General features: G+C 47.4%; 1 protein-coding gene across 6 annotated transcripts in view; it reads right to left on the bottom strand.

The window, feature by feature from the left end:
- Positions 1 to 15,163, bottom strand: part of EBPL (emopamil binding protein like) — a 110,752-nt gene that overhangs the window by 68,284 nt on the left and 27,305 nt on the right. For 5 of the 6 annotated variants that reach the window (XR_002336545.1, XR_002336547.1, XR_002336546.1 and 2 more), the window contains exon 3: positions 12,258 to 12,396. Coding sequence is in view for 2 of the 6 variants with exons in the window: in XM_021065312.1 (XP_020920971.1) it covers positions 12,258 to 12,396 (139 nt within the window). In the remaining 4 variants the exon portion in view is untranslated. Of the gene's footprint in view, positions 1 to 9,808; positions 10,358 to 12,257; positions 12,397 to 15,163 lie in introns of those variants that run through there. The other variant, XM_003130959.5, reaches the window with a different exon arrangement.

The raw sequence follows: 15,163 nt of genomic DNA, 5'->3' as shown, positions 1-15,163 counted from the left end.
AGGGAGCAGCACCCTCCGGCTGTTGATCTGGGGGTGGGGATGGGGAAGATGGTTGTGATGGATTTGAAGACACCGGGGAATTCTCCCTTCCCCGCTGCCTTACGATGGCTCAGCTACCAGGCAAGCTGGAAGGAGGTAAGCCGCCAGGGTTGACTGAGACTAGGACTGGGGAGATGGGCCAGGCGGGGCTGACTCATCATGGGATGAGCTCAGGTTCACTTTGGGGAGGGATCTGTGTCCAAGGAGAAGCCACCTGGGGTGGACGCAGCCACGAGTGAGGGCAGATGACAGCTCTCACGAGGTGGCTGTGGCACGGTGAGTGCTTTCCAGGGGTGGGATCTGTGAAACACGAGTTCTGAAGGTTGTGAAGGGCTGTTGGCCTGAAATGAGCGTTCTCTGGTCCAACAAGCTTGGGAAACGCTGGGTTTAATGGAATTATACAGGTTTCTCCACTGTAGGACACGTCAGAGCCCTGATGATGGGGATAGCGAGTCTCTAAAGCATGGCAGGCAGGGATAGGGTATATAGCTTTCTTTTTTTCTTTTTAGGGCCTCATTTGTGGCACATGGAAGTTCCCAGCCTAGGGGTCAAATCAGAGCTGCAGCTGTCGCCTATGCCACAGCTACAGCAATGCCAGATCTGAGCTGCCTGTGCAACTTATGCCACAGGTCATGGCAACTCTGGACCCTTAACCCACTGAGTGAAGCAGGGATCGAACCTGCATCCTCATGGACACTATGTTGGGTTTTAACCCACTGAGCCACACAGGAATGCCTAGAGTTTTTTTTTTTTTTTTTTTTTTTTTTTTTTTTTTGTCCACACCTGGGCCAGGGATGGAACCTGTGTGATAGAGGGACAACACTGGATCCTTAACCTGATAGCCACAGGGGAAGTTATGGTAAACAGGTTTTTTTTTTTTTTTTTTTTTTTCTTTTTTTAGGGCCAAACCCGTGGCATACGGAAGTTCCCAGGCCAGGGTCTATTGGCACTGCACCTGCCCACCTACACCACAGCCACAGTGACACCAGAGCGGAACCGCATCTGCAACCTACACTGCAGCTCACAGCAAGCTTGGATCCTTAACCCACAGAGTGGGGCCAAGGATTGAACCCAAATCTCATGGATACTACTAGGTGGGTTCATTACTGCTGAGCCACAACGGGAACTCTGGTAAACAGTTTTTAATCATGACCATGGAATCTTTTCTTCACAGAACATAATTTGGGACTAGGTAACTACTGACAAGAGTCCACAGATTCGAGGAGTTCCCTTCGTGGCTCAGCAGTTAATGTACTCGACTGATATCCATGAGGATGCAGGTTCGATCCCTGGCCTCACTCAGTGGGTTAAGGATCCGGCATTGGCGTGAGCTGTGGTGTATGTGGCAGACACGGCTCGGATCCTGTATTGCTGTGGCAGCTACAGCTCTGATTCAACCCCTAGTCTGGGAACCTCCATATCCTGTAGGTTGAGCCCTAAAATAGCTAAAAAAAAAAAAAAAGATACTGCAGAGTCGGGGCTGGGCATCCATTGGGTCCGGCACCAATAGGAAAAGGATCTGGATCCTTGTGTGTCGACACCTCCACTGCCGCCACCAAGCCCTGCTCCACAGGCCAGGTCCATTGAGAGTTTCAGGGCCAACAGGAAAACAAACTGAGGTTCGAGACAGATTCTGTCCCTGTGGCAAACTGAAGTGCAAACTCAACAAAGCCTCGCGGGTAGAGGTCTAAAGTGCTTGGGGACCCAGCAAGGAGGCTGGGTCCAGGGGACCCATGGATCCCTGGCGTGTGGACAGCCCCCCCCCAACACAACTAAGATCAGCCCGACAGCAACCCTATCCCCCCGCTGGAGACCTGGGGGCCCAGGCCTTGTCAGACTCGGTTTGGACGGGTAGGGGCAGCCGGGGGAGGACAAGCCTGGGGGGACCAGCTCAGCGGGTCTGGATGAAATGCGGGAGCTGACACTCCACAGTCGCAGCTGCTTCCAGCCCCCTCACTGCAGGAGGCTCCGTCCCTCCTTTCCCAGTTGCTCCAGGTCTCTTTCGGCCCTGATGTCAAATCCCCCTTTCCAGAAGCACAAGCAGAAGATTTCCTTAGAAAGGAAACCAAAAGATGCCGAGGACAAGGAATCACAAAAGCCCTGATGATGCAAAGCAACAGTGGCGTGAAAGTAGCTTGAACCCAGTCTTGGACAGACTGACGAACTCCCGGGAGCACAGTCTTGCTCTTTTCACCTTTTATTCTCTCTGACCTGCCTGCTCAGAAGCCCCAGGTTTGGGCCAGTTGTCCTGCTTCCGGTCTGAGCACCCAGCACGTTTAAGGGCTGGTCCTGAGACTGCCTCTCAGCCGGCGGCAGTGGGGATGTCGTATATTCAGGACCAGGACCACAGACCCAGTCAACGCTGAATAAATGTGTGAGCTTTTTTATTTGGTAAGAACAGCGGAGGGAGTGTGCTCCCCTCACAAGTGTGTGTGCCAAATACCATGACTCCGTTTCTGTTAAGGAGACGCTCAAAGCATCTTGCCCCGAATACCACAGGTCCCCACCCAGCATCCCCCAGTGGCAAAGATGGCAGGGCTCCAGGTTGTCCCCCCCACTGCCTGTGGCACGGGACTGATGCTCACGTCCTTCGCAGGTTCACTTCCGTAGAAGGAAGAGGATAATCCCTGTCCACAACATGGGACCATCGTGAGGAGCAGATAAACAATGAGCAGAAAGTGCTTTTTAAAAAAATTTCTCTCAGCAGTATTTTATAGTTTTTATTTTACTTTATTTTTATTTTGTCTTTTTAGGGCTGCGCCTGTGGCATATGAGGTTCCCAGGCTAGGGGTCTAATCGGAGCTGTAGCCACTAGCCTATACCAGAGCCACAGCAACACAAGATCCGAGCCGAGTCTGCGACCTACACTACAGCTCATGGCAACGCGGGATCCTTAACCCACGGAGCGAGGCCAGGGATTGAACCCGCATCCTCATGGATACTAGTCAGATTCGTTTGCACTGAGCCACGACAGAAACTCCAGAAAAGTGCTTTGAATTGGAATGAATGCACATGCAGGGCATTTGTAGTACACAGTCCTTTCCCTAGACACCAACCAACCTGGCAGCCCAAAGGTTTCACCCTCTCTGGCTCAGGCTTACCAAGTGCCTAAGGCAGATTCCAGAGGACATACCAAGAATCTGAAAGCCAACAAGAGGTTGGGAAACAGACCCCACAACTGGGAGGCTTTGAACTTGTGATTCCCCCCGAACTCACCACTACCTCCCACCCCCACCCCACCCTTCTCCTAAAGGCTCAGACACTAAAAATACCCCAGCCACCTGCTGCCCAGGGAGGCAGTAAATCACCAGCCCTAGAGCACCAGAATCTGGGCCGACGTGGCAGGTGGTGGCTGATGTGGGCCAGATGGGGCAAGTCCACTCGTCCCACCAGGTGGCCGGGATGGGGAGGGGCTGGGAGGAGGAGACTGCCCACAGGAAGCAGGGGCGCCGCTGCAGGTGCTCCTTGGGTGTAGGGTGACTGCAGGTGGGTGTGTCACGGGAGGGAAGGGGCCTCCCTGGGAAACGGCAGGGACTTCTATGGTGACAGGCAACTGCTTCACCACAAAGAATTAGGTCATCTCATCCAAATCCACACATCCGCCACTCAACTGCTGTCCTATCGTCCCAGGGCCACCAGAGGTCACTGTTACAGGGAACATGAACGGTTGTGGTCCAGCTCCGGACAGGCACGACTTTATGGGGACCGTTCAGACCCTGGACGCTCAGGGGCACATCAGTGAGGTCTGTTTCCTGCTTCCAGTTATAAGGGATTAGATCCCAGCCCCTGGGACCCAAATCAGTTCAACTCCCAACACAGAACCAAGAAATGCCAAAAATCTGTTCACGGTTACTTTGAGCACAGTGAATCAGAAACGAGAGGCCAAGACACTTTTTAACTAAAAAGTCACTTACTTTTTAACTAAAACACATCATCAACAAACACACTTGTGGGGAACAAGAAGCAGAGTGCTGTGGAGTGTTGCTCACATCTGAAAAAGTGGAGACCCTGATAGCATGTCCCCCATTTGTCACCCCCCCGCCCCCAGAAAAACCACTGCAAGAAAGGTAACTGCTGTCACAGGAGCACTGGGTCCAACCAGTGAAAAATACTAACAGAACAATGCAAATCACAAAATCAAAACAACACAATTAAGAGGCTATTCAAGTAGAATGAACAGACCCCGATGATCAGAAATGTACTGAGGTTAAGTTTTTTGATGAGAAAAAAATCCACAAAAGTGAAGAGTTTTCACAGATTATAGGTTTCTGGGAACATGTCTAACACCGTTGGACTAGAAAGAGCACATTTAAGTGAACCAGGTTCTAGTTTATTAAAAAACTCTATGGCCTTGGGCAGGTTACCTAACCCCTCTGAGCCTCTGTCTCCTCGTGTATGAACTGGACCTGTCCAAGGCCCCTTTAAACAACACATGCCTCTAGGATTCTAAGTGTGGCCTTGAGGGGGCCCTGTGCAGCTGGGAAGGTGGATTTCAAAAACAACAAAACAGTGCAGGGACATTTAAGTGACACACATAAGGGCTGCAAGAGTTTTGGAGTCCTCGCCTTCTGAGTCCTCGGGGACTGAGGGAAAGCTTCTGGGGGGACAGGGATTAAACACCTCAAACACAACCCTGCAGCACGCTCAGCACACTTGATCCCTCCCTTGAAGAGCTGGGAAGTGGCCAATCCAATATTTTAAGATGTCAACTTGATCTGTGTGGACGTAAACATCTAAGGAAACCGGTTTCCAAAAATAAATGCTAACGGCTACCCATCAACCTCTCGAAGCGCATGCATTTCTCCAGAATGGGGTATGTTCTGTAACACTATCCAGTCGGTGTTGTGTGTCCGTGTAGACCTGCTGCTTCTTGGATGATGAATCTGGGGCAAGGGAGAGAGAGGAGGGAAGGGGGGAGGTCGAAGTCCTTCTTCAATCGTTAAAAGCCTCCCCCAAATGTTAATACACACAAAGGCAAGAGCCTGAGAAATAGAAACTAGATTTGTAATAGTGGTTCTGTCTGATGATACTGGGGGGGGGGGTAAATTTTTTTTTCCTTATTGCGTATCTGGGGTTTCCATTTTTCAGCAATGGACACGTATCAATTGTGTAATATATTCTTTAATGCAAATGCATGAGGGAAGGATAATACATCAAACTACTCTCACTTCTTAGCACCTTCATGTGAATTATTGGATGTGATTTGCTGCCTACAGTGAAGTGGTGGTGGGATGTGGATTTTGCTGGTTCGGGTCTGCCAGGCTGTGAAGGCAGTGGAAGGGGAGAGAAGATGCAGAGCTTCTAAAAGGACAGTGGGTGGAGGAGGCCTGCCAGGCCCTTCCTATAACTCAAGAGAGCATTTTATTAAAACTAAGGACAGCAACAGTTCACCTTTCTCATTCAAGGCTTTGCCCAATTATTCTCATTACCAATTATTTACTTTTAGATCCAAACTCCAGATTTCATAACAAACAAAATACTTGTTCCTGGATTTTAAGAATAATTTGAAAAGAAAGACAAAGGATTCTTCTCTACATTTTTTTTTTTTTGGCATTTTGGTTTCCATCATGCCTTTTTTGGACAAAGCTTCATTTTATCATTTCACATTGCAGTCTGCAGACTTTTCCAGAAGCCCAAGCACTAGCACTTCAGGAGGTGCAAAGATGACATAATTAGATACAAGGAAACATCAGCATTTAGACTCTGGTTTTTGATGGGTTATGCTGATATATGCCTCGAATTATCTGTATTCTCTGCAAGAGAAGAGTCTGCAAAGGAAATCTATAGTGTCAACACTTCTAGGGAGGGAGGGAAGGTTTGCAGGAATCTAGTTACCTCCAATATAAGCAATTTATAATGTACTGCAAATCATTTAACATATTCAGCAAAACATGCCTTCTTTGGGCAGCTCCTAGGAAACAAATATGATGGAAGGGGAGTGTAGTGGGCAGATAGTGGAGTAAGGGCCCAGGCAAAATTTAGACTTAAAATATATCTGAACTATACCCCCTCAAGGAGTTAAGAGTTACTGAGGCCCGAAGAGAGGAACAATATTGAAGGCAGTGATTTATCTAATTAAATCTAAGATGACATCAATTATAAGATGCATTTTTTTTTTTTTTTTGGTCTTTTTGCCTTTTCTAGGGCCGCTCCCACGGCACATGGAGGTTCCCAGGCTAGGGGTCGAATCGGAGCTGTAGCCGCCGGCCTACACCAGAGCCTCAGCAACGCGGGATCGAAGCCGCATCTGCAAGCTACACCACAGCTCACGGCAACGCCGATCCTTAACCCACTGAGCAAGGCCAGGGATCGAACCCACAACCTCATGGTTCCTAGTTGGATTCGTTAACCACTGAGCCATGACGGGAACTCCAAGATGCATTCTATTTTTGAGGGGAAAAAACATTGCCACCTCAATTATGACCCATCAACTGTAAAATGCATTCTCATTTTTAAAATGTTAAAATGTGGGTAGAACACATCAACCCTAGAGCTAACGAAATACAGCATTACCCATCTCAACTTGCCCCCAGCTGCCAGTCACAGGGAGATGGCTTTCTATTCACAGTGACCTGCTAGACTGTCCTACGAGGACACCAATCCTTCTTCCCACTCACTCACGTAAGGGCCAGGATGTTTAGATCTGCCTTTTCTGGGCAGTGGAGCGCATGTGTCCTCCACATTCCTGTCAGCCTATAATCCCCACTTCTCTCCCATCCGATACGCAGCAAAAACTCAGTGGTGAAAAATCATGTTTTCAGGACCGCCTGCAGGACATGAGGCCTACCCATTTTTCTCTACTCTGTTTACCCGTGGATTGAGCCAGATCAGCAGAGCGCAAAGCACTGGAAACAACTAGGTAATCCTGCATAGAAAGGTTTTTACAGACTCTCTCTGGCATCCTGCCTTCAGGCCCATATGGGGGACACTGTTAGAAACAGCCTGAGTCGGAGTTCCCGTTGTGGCACACTGGTTAACGAATCCAACTAGGTACCACGAGGTTGCGGGTTCATCCCTGGCCTTGCTCAGTGGGTTGAGGATCCGGCGTTGCCGTGGCTGTGGTGTAGGTTGGTGGCTACAGCTCCAATTAGACCCCTAGCCTGGGAACCTCCATATGCCGCAGGAGCAGCTCAAGAAAAGGCAAAAAGCCAAAAAAAAAAAAAAGAAAGAAAGAAACAGCCCGAGTTGTACTGAATTTTTTGTCAAGGGCAGAGCATACTCTTTTTTTTTTTTTTTTTTTTTTTTTTTTTTTGCTTTTTAGGGCCGCGCCCATGGCATAAGGAGGTTCCCAGGCTAGGGGTTGAATCGGAGCTGCAGGGGCCCAGGGATTGAACCTGCAACCTCATGGATCTTAGTCAGGTTCATTAATTGCTGAGCCTCGAAGGGCACTCCCGCCATGAAATATCTCAAAGTCAACTTATCCTTTTAAAGAAATCTCCTGGGATTGTAATTACATAGAATCTATAGATCAATTTGGCAAGAATTAATTCTTTGCAATACTGAGCCAACCAATTCATATGACATAACTTTCTGCTGATTTAGGTCTTTTTAACTTCTTTCTTTCAATGTTTTATAAATGTTTTTCATTTTCTGTGTAGGTCTTAATCCTTCATTTTTTTCCCCTTAAATATTAGAATGTTTTGATGCTACGGTCAACAGTATTTTTTTAATTCTATTTTAATTGTTTACTGGTAACTGTTTTTTTGGTTTTTTTTTAATCTCATGAAAACTGAACTCTGTGCTTCCCTATCTGATGTCCCATGAAACACCACCTCACTTGTGAAAGTGATCTGGTAACTATGTTAGGAAAAGTTGGGTTAAACAAGTTAACCTATTTCCTTTGCTGCAGGACTTCTAACGAGTTTAATATGCTAATATAATATTCTTCAAACTTACTTGGCCCTGCTTATTCAAAATTCAACAAATATGATAGGTATCATTCAGGATAAAAGTGTAAAAAAAGCAATTACTCAAGATGTGTTAAGCAGAAGAATTTATCAGAGGAAATGAGATGCTTACAACACTCAGCAGAGGACTGCAGAGCAGGTGTTGGCTAAGAGTCCAGGAATGGACCCAGGGGACCGCAGGACAGACTCTCCCACTGGAAGCACCACCTGTGAGGTCATCACTGGAGCAGCTCAGCCCATAGACCCTTTGCTCCCGCTGCTCCAACCACAAGTGCCTCTCAGTACCCACGAAGCTGAACACCTGCTGTGCTAATGCCCCTAAACCCTCACATTTCCACGATCTTACTTGTCACCACAAAACAAACAACAACAGCAAGGAACAACTGAAAATGCTCTCCATGCTTTCACCCGCCAAATCCCTCACACGTACCTCTGAAAGGTGAAACCAATTTTGCATCGAGGACCGTAACCTGCAGCTCTCTGCAGGGTACAAGGAACTCTAGAAGGTGGGGGGAACGCAGACCGAGCTCAGCGACAGCATCCACCACACTGATCGAGTGCCTGGCGTACGTATGGGACTTTTTTTTTTTTTTTTTTTTTTGTCTTTTTGCCGTTTCTTGGGCCGATCCTGCGGCATATGGAGGTTCCCAGGCTAGGGTCAATCGGAGCTGTAGCTACCAGCCTACACCAGAGCCACAGCAATGCGGGATCCGAGCTGAATCTGCGACCTATGCCACAGCTCATGGCAACGCTGGATCCTTAACCCACTGAGCAAGGCCAGGGATTGAACCCGCAACCTCATGGTTCCTAGTCGGATTCGTTAACCACTGCGCCACGACGGGAACTCCTTTTTTTTGTTTTTTGGTTTTTTTTTTTTTGTTTGTTAGGGCTGCACCTGCTGCATATGGAATTTCCCAGGCTAGGGGCCACAGCAACACCAGATCCAAGCCACATCTGTGACCTACATCACAGCTCACAGCAATGCCAGATCCTCAACCCAGTTGAGTGAGGCCAGGGATTGAACCGAATCCTTGTGGATATTGGTAGGGTTCGTACCACTGAGCCATGACAAGAGCTCCCCGGGGCTCTCTTCTAAGCAGAGACTCCATCTGTGAGCTAAGCGTCTAGTAAGAAAGGCAGGCATTGAACCAGTTAGTGCAAGAACCTGCTCCCCACCTCTGACAGACCTGCTCTAATCATCTGCCCACACAGGTATGTTTCAGTGTTTTCCCAAACACAACGTGATCCTATTTCCCTCTTGGTACTGAAGGTAAGTGTCAAATTTATGCTTCACTTCTATCAATGCCACATGCCATCATGGCATCCATTTTGCATATAACTTTACCTTCATCTTATTCTTTCTCACTCTTATTTTCCCTATGTTCCTAGTTCCTGATTTTTTTTTTTTTCCTTTTTACAGCCATACCTGAGGCACATGGAAGATCCCAGGCTAGGGACTGAACTGGAGCTGCAGCCACTGGCCTATACCACAGCCACAACAATGCTGGATCCCTACCCACTGAGTGAGGCTGGGGATCGAACCTGCATCCTCATGGATACTAGTCAGGTTCATAACCTGCTAAGCCACAAAAGTAAGCCCTGGTTTACTTTTGATGTATTTTGGTATGGTATCTCAAATCTTCCTGCTTGACAAAGGACAGATATAAATCAGTTGTCTCGTTGAATCCCCAATGTTGACTCATGAGGAGTTAGCACACTCACCAATTTGTTCTACTCTCATGCAAAACAGAAGCACTCATTTCGTTTCTGGTTTCACTTTGGTCAAGCTGGTGGGAAGATCAAAAGTTGAAGAAACGATATGTTCTTTGAAATAAAATATTAATATAACATGCTGTACGGAATAGTATTTCATGATAATTGGCTTTATTAATGTAGAACAATTAGTGTCAGCCACAAAAATGTATAACTCAATGTGTTATTATTACAAGTTAAAATTTCTTCTCTGTTCCCTATCTTGCCATTTAATTGGAGACAACAACAAAACAACAACTTGCCACCTTACAATCCATTTGAAATGGAATCCACTGAAATCCATTAGGCTGTTCAAAAATGACAATATAAAAGGAATGTATTATATTTTGGCCCAACAAGAAGGTTGATTCATTCTGGCTCATAAAGCAAAATAACAACATTTACGATTTTGAAAAATTCACTGAAATTTTTTGCCTGCATTGGATCCTTTGCAATGCACATCCTTGAGTTCTACCCACGACTGCCACAGTAACAGGCCTGGGATCAGAACCCACACACCATTGAAAAATACCAGATAGACCCAAAAGTAGAGCCAGTTGTTGGTGCTGAGGTTGGGGCTTCCCAAAAGCCAGTCTGGGCAGAAGGTCATCCACCCGCCATACAGTTCACACACGCACAGGGTAATCTGTACGAAATGCCTGTTAGAGAGAAAGAGACAAGGGATGAAGCTGCCGGCGGCACCACTGTGGCCAGTCTTCCAGCGCAGAAAACCTCCCTGAGACTGGACCGCGGGTTTTATGGAGTGTTCCTTTGATGGGGCAAGTTGGTAATTAAAGGAGACTGTCTTTCTTCAAAGAAGCAATACCGCCCTTTCTAGAAGATTATTCTCAGAGTTAAATAAGGTCTCTGGGGTGTCCTGCCTTATTCTTTCTTTTTTTTTTTTCTGTTTTTAATCACGGCACCCACGGCATATGGAAGTTCCCAGGCCAGGGATTAAATCTGAGCTGCAGATTTAACCCAGATCCTTAACCCACTGAGTGAGGCTAGGGATCCTCATAGACATTATGGCAGGTTCTTAACCTGCTGAGCTACAGTGGGAGCTCCGTGCAGTGAGATTCTTAACCCACTGCACCACAACGAGAACTCCTACCTAAAAAAAAAAAATTACTTTATTTACTTTTGTCTTTTTAGGGCCATGCCTGTGGCATATGGAAGTTCCCAGGCTGGAGGTGAATCAGAGCTACAGCTGCCAGCCTACACCACATCCACAAAAATGCCAGATCTGAGCCGAGACTGCAACCTACACTGCAGCTCAAGGCAATGCCAGATCCTTAACCCACTGAGCAGCACCAGGGATCAAACCCACATTCTCATGGGTACTAGCTGGGTTCATTACCACTAAACCACAGTGGGAACTCTAATTTTTATTTTATTGTTATATTTTTTTGGCTACACCCACAGCATGCGAACATTCCCAGGCCAGGGATCGAACCAACACCACAGCAGTGACAATGCTGAATCCTTAATAGCAAGACCACCAGGGAACTCCTCTCCCGTCCTATAGTTGGTAAGATTGAGTGAGGTCACACCTGACCCAGTCAAGCGAGACCTGGATGTGAATCTCTCCATAAGCCACAATTCTACCTGCTCCGAAAGGGATAATAATAATAATAGGCCACTCCTTGAATAATACTGTGGAGATTAAATGAGATATGTAGATAAAGCATTGTGCCCAGGACCCAGGAAGCCCACAACAATGCCTACGTTATAAATGTTTGAAATAATAAGAAATGGGCGTGTAATAAATCCACAACCGTGATCACGGGTTAGGCACCAAGGAGAAATTTCAACTTTCGTGCCATTTCTTTATGTAAAACTGAGTGTGTGGGGGGGAAGTGTGATCTTTGAGGTCTCTTTCAAATCTGAAATTTTACGATGAAGCTCTACATAAGACTTCTGTAATAGAGGATGGTGGAAAATTGAATGCCCCTGGGCCCCCCGGACATTGTTTTAGGGAAATCATTCCCCGAGAGCAATCTCGTTGTCCCGGGTCACTGTGTCCCTAAGAAGGAGAAGAAGGGAGGGAGGGAGGAAGCGGAGTTCAAAGCTTCGGAGCCTGACGGATGGATGACTAGCCCGCCGTCTTCCTCCTCCTCTCCTGCCTTCCTCAGTCCCTCCACGACCTGCGTCTGAAAGGCTTGTCTTGTATGTCAAGCTCCGAATTACCTAGGGGATGTTTTCTCCCCCCTGGCAAGTGGAATAGGAGTTTTCTAGAATGATTTGGGGATAAAAGGATGGAGATATTATCCTTTGATTCTCCAACAGATCAGTGGCCAGTCTGCTAACGCTGTTAATACTGGGCTTGCCTCTGCAGCACAGAGGTGGTCACGGCGTCGTGTTTCTCATGTTTTTTTTTGCAGATGGTCTGAAATTATCCTGGTGGCACCGTGGTCCTTACCTCCTATCAGATGATTTTCATTTCTACTCTACTTTTCCTCTAACCAAGAACAGCGGTCATTATCCACTCCCCAGGTCACTTTGGCATCAGGGCAGCTCATGGGTCTCCTCTTCTCAGAAGGACAGGAGAAGAGCACTTACCGATAATATTTCTCTTTGACGATGGCATAAATGAGGACCAGTGCCAGAGAGCCATCGAGGACAACAGTCAGAATTTCCAAAGCCACAATGGTGGGATCAGAAGTCAGCCACCTCGCATCAGCTTTGCCATATTCCTTCCCTAAAAACAAAAAACACGGTGTTACTCATCTGGCCATCGTTTCCAGGACAGTCGATGGCAAGGACCCCCTTTGCCCATGAGGAGGAGATAAAAGGGGAACTACCACTCTCTCTACAATCTTCACAAGGCTTTCCTGGAAGGCAAGAGAGGCCCTGAGAAGAAAAGGCACTTGCAACCCGACACAAGTAATAACAACAACATCCCGTTACAGTTGTAAAATAACTTGCAGTCTCCAAACCGCTTTCACATGTGTGCCCTCTCTCCCCCCTCCCTTTTCATCACAAGCAGCAGAATTCTAAATTAATTCAACGCAGTCAGATTTTGCAACAACAATCTTTAATAATTAGCTTGGTCAAGGCATTCTGATTCCTTGCTTCCAAATTGCAATATAAAGTCTGCACCCAGATGTGGGAAAATTACTATTAAGGAAATGTTTATAAAAAACACATGCTTATTAATAATTGAAGAGGAACTGAGGGGGCGGCAGGGAGGGGAGGGGACTCGCACAGCCTCGAGTCCAAAACGGACAAAGGGCGCGTTTCAGTCTACGGCAGGGACGGAATTTGCGAACCACAGCCACCGAAAAAGCCTCGCTTGTGCTGCTCGGGGAGCAGGTGTGCCCTAAGAAATCCTCCCAGACCCCACTCTCAGGACAGTTTCTTCTAGAAAGTACCATGAGGTCAGAAAGCCTTTTTATAGCTGGACCAAGGACCAAGGACCCAGGGGACGTTGTATTCCTCCCTCCCTCCTTCTCTCTCTCTTCCTTCTGTCTCTCTCTTTCCTTCCTTCTTCCTTCCTCACCCTTTTTCCTTTCTTTCTTTCTTAATTTATCAAAAACATGCTAGTCTAAGAGTTCTTATTGTGGTGCAACAGAAACAAATTCGACTAGGAACCATAAGGTTGCGTGTTCAATCCCTGCCCTTGCTCAGTGGGCTAAAGATCCGGCGTTGCTGTGAGCTGTAGTGTAGGTGGCAGATGTGGCTCGGATCTGGCATTGCTGTGGCTCTGGCGGAGGCCGGTGGCTATAGCTCTGATTCAGCCCCTAGCCTGGGAACCTCCATATGCTGCGAGTGCAGCCCTAAAAAGACTAAAAAAAAAAAAAAAACCCAAAAAAACAAAAACCCCCACACCAGTCTAAGATCTTAAATAGCCAGCGGGGAAAAACCAGAGGGGAAAAAACCCTGAAGTCCCTACCTCTTCTCTCCCTTTAAATACTATTCTCATGTTACTTAGAAGACACATGAATGGTCAAAAATTAGCTACGTGATCTGACTGGTTGGAGCAGCACAAAGCAATAGTCTCCTAATGGCTCGGGTTAGGATCCCTCTGGGGCCAAGGACAAAGGCTTCTGATGAAAGGCTGTCCCCAGAGAAAGGACAGGCCTGTAAACAGGATTAGCTATCTAATGACATAACACACAGACACATGCCTCTGAGGGGCAATGCGGTGAAAGGCCGGGCACAGCCGTCCAGCCTGTCCTTAGCCAACTACCAGCCATGACCCAACTGGAAGAGAACACAACAGTGAAAGTAAAAGTTTTCCCTCTAAATTTAAACATAGTTACAATAGGTGAAATGTACCATTTCGTCATCCAAAATCCAAGAAAATATCATAAGTAAAAGGTCAATGCTTTAGGAGCTAAGAGATTAGTGGGTGTTTAGACATTCACGAAAAACAATCCCATTCATTCATTCTTTCTTTTTAAAACATTTTGTACTTAAAGAACAATTGCTTTACAATGTTCTGTCAATTTCTGCTATACAGCAAAATGACCCAGTCATATATATATATACACACACACACACACACACATTCTTTTTCTCATATCATCTTCCATCATGTTCTATCCCAAGGGACTGGATATAGTTCTTTAATTCCACACCATTTTTGTAGTTCACAGAAGCCTCTGTGCCAGGTATCAAGAATGCGGGAGCGACCAGGATACAAAGTCTGCCCGCTGGTGGCTCACACTGCAGTGAGGCTGAACCGTGCAGACAGCGATGCGGACAGAGAATGGGGCCACGGAGGAGAGGCTCTCAGCCAGCCTAGGGGAGGGGGGTTTTGATTACTCCCTCTTCAGCTGGTACATGAGGGCGGGATTCCTGCCCTGGCTAATGTGCCCCCCTCCCCCATCCCAATGACACTGGTCAGATGAGGCTGATGGCCATGCCTCAGTCAGATAACTCAGGTTGGGGGAGGAGGACGCTGCAGGATGTAGGGCCCCATGGGGGCTGCACTAGGAAGTGGAGTGAACGAGGGAGGGCTGGGGGGCTCTGCAGAAAGGAGCGGGATGTGGTGGGCTTGTTTGAGTAATTCCGAGAACAGGCAGGGACGGAAGCCGGCTCCTCAGATACACAGGCACTGAGCCTGGTCCCCAAGCCCGGGGGGTGGCTGCTTGTCTAGGGACCTTATATGAGGAAGCAGGGCGGGGAAGGGGTCTGGCAGTTAGGATATATGAAGCCCAATGGATTTTACCAGATCGAGGCACATCATGTCTTAAATCTTTTTGTTGTTGTTGTTTTGGGGCCACACTTGCAGCATGTAGAGATTCCCAGGCTAGGGGTCTAATCGGAGCTGTAGCTGCCGGCCTATACCACAGCCACAGTGACTTGGGATCTGAGCTGCATCTGTGAACTACACCACAGCTCACAGCAATGCCAGGTCTCCAACCCACTGAGCGAGGCCAGGGATTGAACCCACAGCCCCATGGATACTAGTCAGATTTGTTTCTGCTGCGGCACAATAGGAACTCTGCAAGTATCTTTTC

Source organism: Sus scrofa, chromosome 11 (assembly GCF_000003025.6).
Source record: "Sus scrofa isolate TJ Tabasco breed Duroc chromosome 11, Sscrofa11.1, whole genome shotgun sequence".
In the NCBI taxonomy this organism is placed as follows: domain Eukaryota; kingdom Metazoa; phylum Chordata; class Mammalia; order Artiodactyla; family Suidae; genus Sus; species Sus scrofa.
This window is presented reverse-complemented; position numbering and strand designations above follow the sequence as displayed.